At 39.0% G+C, this 3,786-nt stretch overlaps 1 protein-coding gene across 1 annotated transcript in view; it reads right to left on the bottom strand.

The window, feature by feature from the left end:
* LOC308326605 (uncharacterized protein) overlaps positions 1 to 3,512 on the bottom strand; it is a 4,782-nt gene extending 1,270 nt beyond the window's left edge. Inside the window, exon 1 of the mRNA XM_080779553.1 lies at positions 3,388 to 3,512. Coding sequence (XP_080635679.1) covers positions 3,388 to 3,439 — 52 coding nt within the window. The 5' untranslated portion in view covers positions 3,440 to 3,512. The remainder of the gene's footprint in view (positions 1 to 3,387) is intronic.
* Between the last annotated feature and the right edge of the window lie 274 nt (positions 3,513 to 3,786).

Raw genomic sequence — 3,786 nt, 5'->3', positions numbered from 1 at the left:
CTGGCATTCAAAGCAACCAAAGGTATGGCTCCCCCATATCTTGCAAGTATGATCGAACCCTACAAACCCTCCCGCTCACTCAGATCAGCCAACGCAGGGAAGCTGGAAGTACCCTCACTAAAAACGCCGGGACAACGCTCCACACGTCCCAAACTCTTCTCCCTTCTGGCTCCAAAACTGTGGAATGCACTTCCCATTGCAGTCAGAACTGCAGCATCACTCCCAATCTTCCGCCGTAGTCTGAAAACCCACCTTTTCAGACTCCATCATGGCCCATAGCACTTACCCCACCCCCTTAGATAGCAATTCTAGTAGTCATAGCACGTCATAGTACATATGTGTAGCATAGTAGTATAGATGTATAGCTTATATGTATAGTTTCATTATAGATATTCCACTGTTACTTTCTTAGCTACGCATGTTTCATGATAAATGTCTTTATGTGATGTATTCCCATGCTTTTGTTCTTGCTTAATGTAAGTCGCTCTGGATTAAGAGCGTCTGCTAAATGCCTAAATTGTAAATTGTAAATTGTGTATACCTCTTGTACATAGAATAATGCTGATGTTAAACAATACCGGTACTTAGATTTAAAAGTTATAGCAACGCATGTTTCATGGTTTTAAAATGATTCGTTTACATTTATAGAAATGCATGTTATCATGGTTTTAAAATGATTAGTGGTAACAGTTATAGAAATGCATGTTCCATGGTTTTAAAATGATTAGTTTACATTTATAGAAATGCATGTTTTCATGGTTTTAAAATGATTAGTTTACAGTTAGTTAGAATTAGACACTATAGATGTCATTTCACAAGCTTCATACATCTACAAGTGAGCTCGTAGAGCTTGTAGATCTGCTATTTTCAAATGGCCAGCAGTACAGGGTTATTTGACCACATTGTGACTGACAGGCATCAGTGTTCACATTGAGACCCTGTCTGTCCCACATTGTGACTGGCAGGCATCAGTGTTCACATTGAGACCCTGTCTGTCCCACATTGTGACTGACAGGTGTCAGTGTTCACATTGAGACCCTGTCTGTCCCACATTGTGACTGACAGGCATCAGTGTTCACATTGAGACCCTGTCTGTCCCACATTGTGACTGACAGTCATCAGTGTTCACATTGAGACCCTGTCTGTCCCACATTGTGACTGACAGGCGTCAGTGTTCACATTGAGACCCTGTCTGTCCCACATTGTGACTGACAGTCATCAGTGTTCACATTGAGACCCTGTCTGTCCCACATTGTGACTGACAGGCATCAGTGTTCACATTGAGACCCTGTCTGTCCCACATTGTGACTGACATGCATCAGTGTTCACATTGAGACCCTGTCTGTCCCACATTGTGACTGACATGCATCAGTGTTAACATTGAGACCCTGTCTGTCCCACATTGTGACTGACAGGCATCAGTGTTCAAATTGAGACCCTGTCCCACATTGTGACTGACAAATATCATTTTTAAACACAATGCCATCGTACAACCTCCAGCTTTTCACCAGCTATGAACTCATTTTTATCCAAAATGAGTTCATAGCACAGCCACTCTTCACACACAAGACTAGAGCATGTCTGAAATAAATGTCAGAGCTGAAATCGACATGTAAATATGAAATAAATGCTTAAACCTGTAGCTAGGTGTAATGTTAGAGTCCACAGAAGACATGTAAATATTAAATAAATGTTTAAACATTTAGCTATACTAGGTGTAATGTTATGTTAGAGTCCACAGAAGACATGTCAATATGAAATAAATGCTTTAACCTGTAGTTAGGTGTAATGTTAAGAGTCCACAGAAGACATGTAAATATGAAATAAATGCTTAAACCTGTAGCTAGGTGTAATGTTAGAGTCCACAGAAGACATGTAAATATGAAAAAAATGCTTGAACATGTTGCTAGGTGTAATGTTATGTTAGAGTCCACAGAAGACATGTCAATATGAAATAAATGCTTTAACCTGCAGTTAGGTGTAATGTTAAGAGTCCACAGAAGACATGTAAATATGAAATAAATGCTTAAACCTGTAGCTAGGTGTAATGTTAGAGTCCACAGAAGACATGTAAATATGAAATAAATGCTTGAACATGTTCAACATGTAATGTTATGTTAGAGTCCACAGAAGACATGTAAATATGAAATAAATGCTTAAACCTGTAGCTAGGTGTAATGTTAGAGTCCACAGAAGACATGTAAATATGAAATAAATGCTTGAACATGTTGTTCAACATGTAATGTTATGTTAGAGTCCACAGAAGACATGTAAATATGAAATAAATGCTTAAACATGTAGCTATAGGTGTAATGTTAGAGTCCACAGAAGTGAACCTTTCTCAACTCGCTGTCTCTCTGCAAGACATTACTGGGTCAAACTGAACAACCAATAATATGTCAATTTGTAGCTATGATTCCGTGCTTTCACATGGCACGGAAAAAAAATAAATCAAAAAGAATCCAATGGCCCTACAGTCACATTTGGCATTTGACATCAAATAATGTAATAGCAACTTAGGTGACATGTTGGTCTTAACCCCGTCATGTCCCTCAAATGAACACTTTGGATCTGGTCACAGTGTTGTTGTTGTTTTCGTCGACTGAAACTGTGACTAAAAATGTTCGTCGACTACCTTTTTCCCCCTGACAAAAACGACATAAAAACTAAGCCATGATGACTAAAACTAAGACTACATACACTGACAATATCTTCAACAAATAAAAACTAGACTGAAACGTTAGGAAGGGACAAGTATAAGTCATTTTACACTTGGTTGCGTGCTGAAAATAGCCGATAGCAAGTGCAAAACAACGCTCCCCAAAATACATTTTTGTCGACTAAATCAACTGTAGATTAAGTCGACTAAAATCTTATGATATTTAGTCGACTGAAACTAGACTATCACTGAAACATTTCGGTTGACTAAAATGTGACTGAAGCTAAATGAAAACTATTGAAGAGACTATGACTAAAACTAAAATAAAAATGTACTGCCAAAAAACAACACTGTCTGCTCACCCATATTTTGTAGACTAATAATATTCAAAATCTTCAAAGTAAACGGCTATAACTAAAGCTTATTTGAAAATACATTCAGGGGAGTACGAGTACAATATTTGTCCCTGAGACGTACTGTAGTTGAGTAGAGTAAAACACTGTATACTTGCGTACAGTACTCGACTAAATACGTACTATACTTTACTACACAACTGTTCTTCGGGCATTGGTTTCATATTGCCAGTATATATATAGTGCACATAGTAGTTACTTTACACTGCTCTGTGTGTGTGTGTGTGTGTGTGTGTGTGTGTGTGTGTGTGTGTGTGAGTGTGTGTGTGTGAGTGTGTGTGTGTGTGTGAGAGAGTGTGTGTGTGTGTGTCTCACCCAAGCAGAGCGGTAGCAGCAGCAGCAGGATCATCAGAGTTGGTTTCACCATCTTGTCACTTTGTCAGACAGACTGACGGACTCACTGTCAGACTCTGCCTTTTATATTGACCTGTGTACACAGCGCACGCACACACGCACGCACCACATACCACACACACACACACACACACACAGTGGGGTCAGCACAGGACAGACAGCTGGGTTCAGGACAGTCTCGCGGTCAGACAACAAGCTGTTTGTTCATGGTTTCCGTTGGTAACAGATCACATCCAATCAGCAGCTAGGGCAGGGGGATTGATTATTTATTTTACTTTATCATATTGCATAAAATTATTCAATTCAATTCAATTCAATTCAATTAAATTGGAACTTTATTGGCATAAGAAAACGTACAGT

This window comes from Protomyctophum bolini (genome assembly GCF_963924005.1).
Source record: "Protomyctophum bolini genome assembly, chromosome: 13".
Lineage (NCBI taxonomy): Eukaryota > Metazoa > Chordata > Actinopteri > Myctophiformes > Myctophidae > Protomyctophum > Protomyctophum bolini.
The sequence above is the reverse complement of the archived record's forward strand: the minus strand, read 5'-3'. Positions and strand labels throughout refer to the sequence as shown.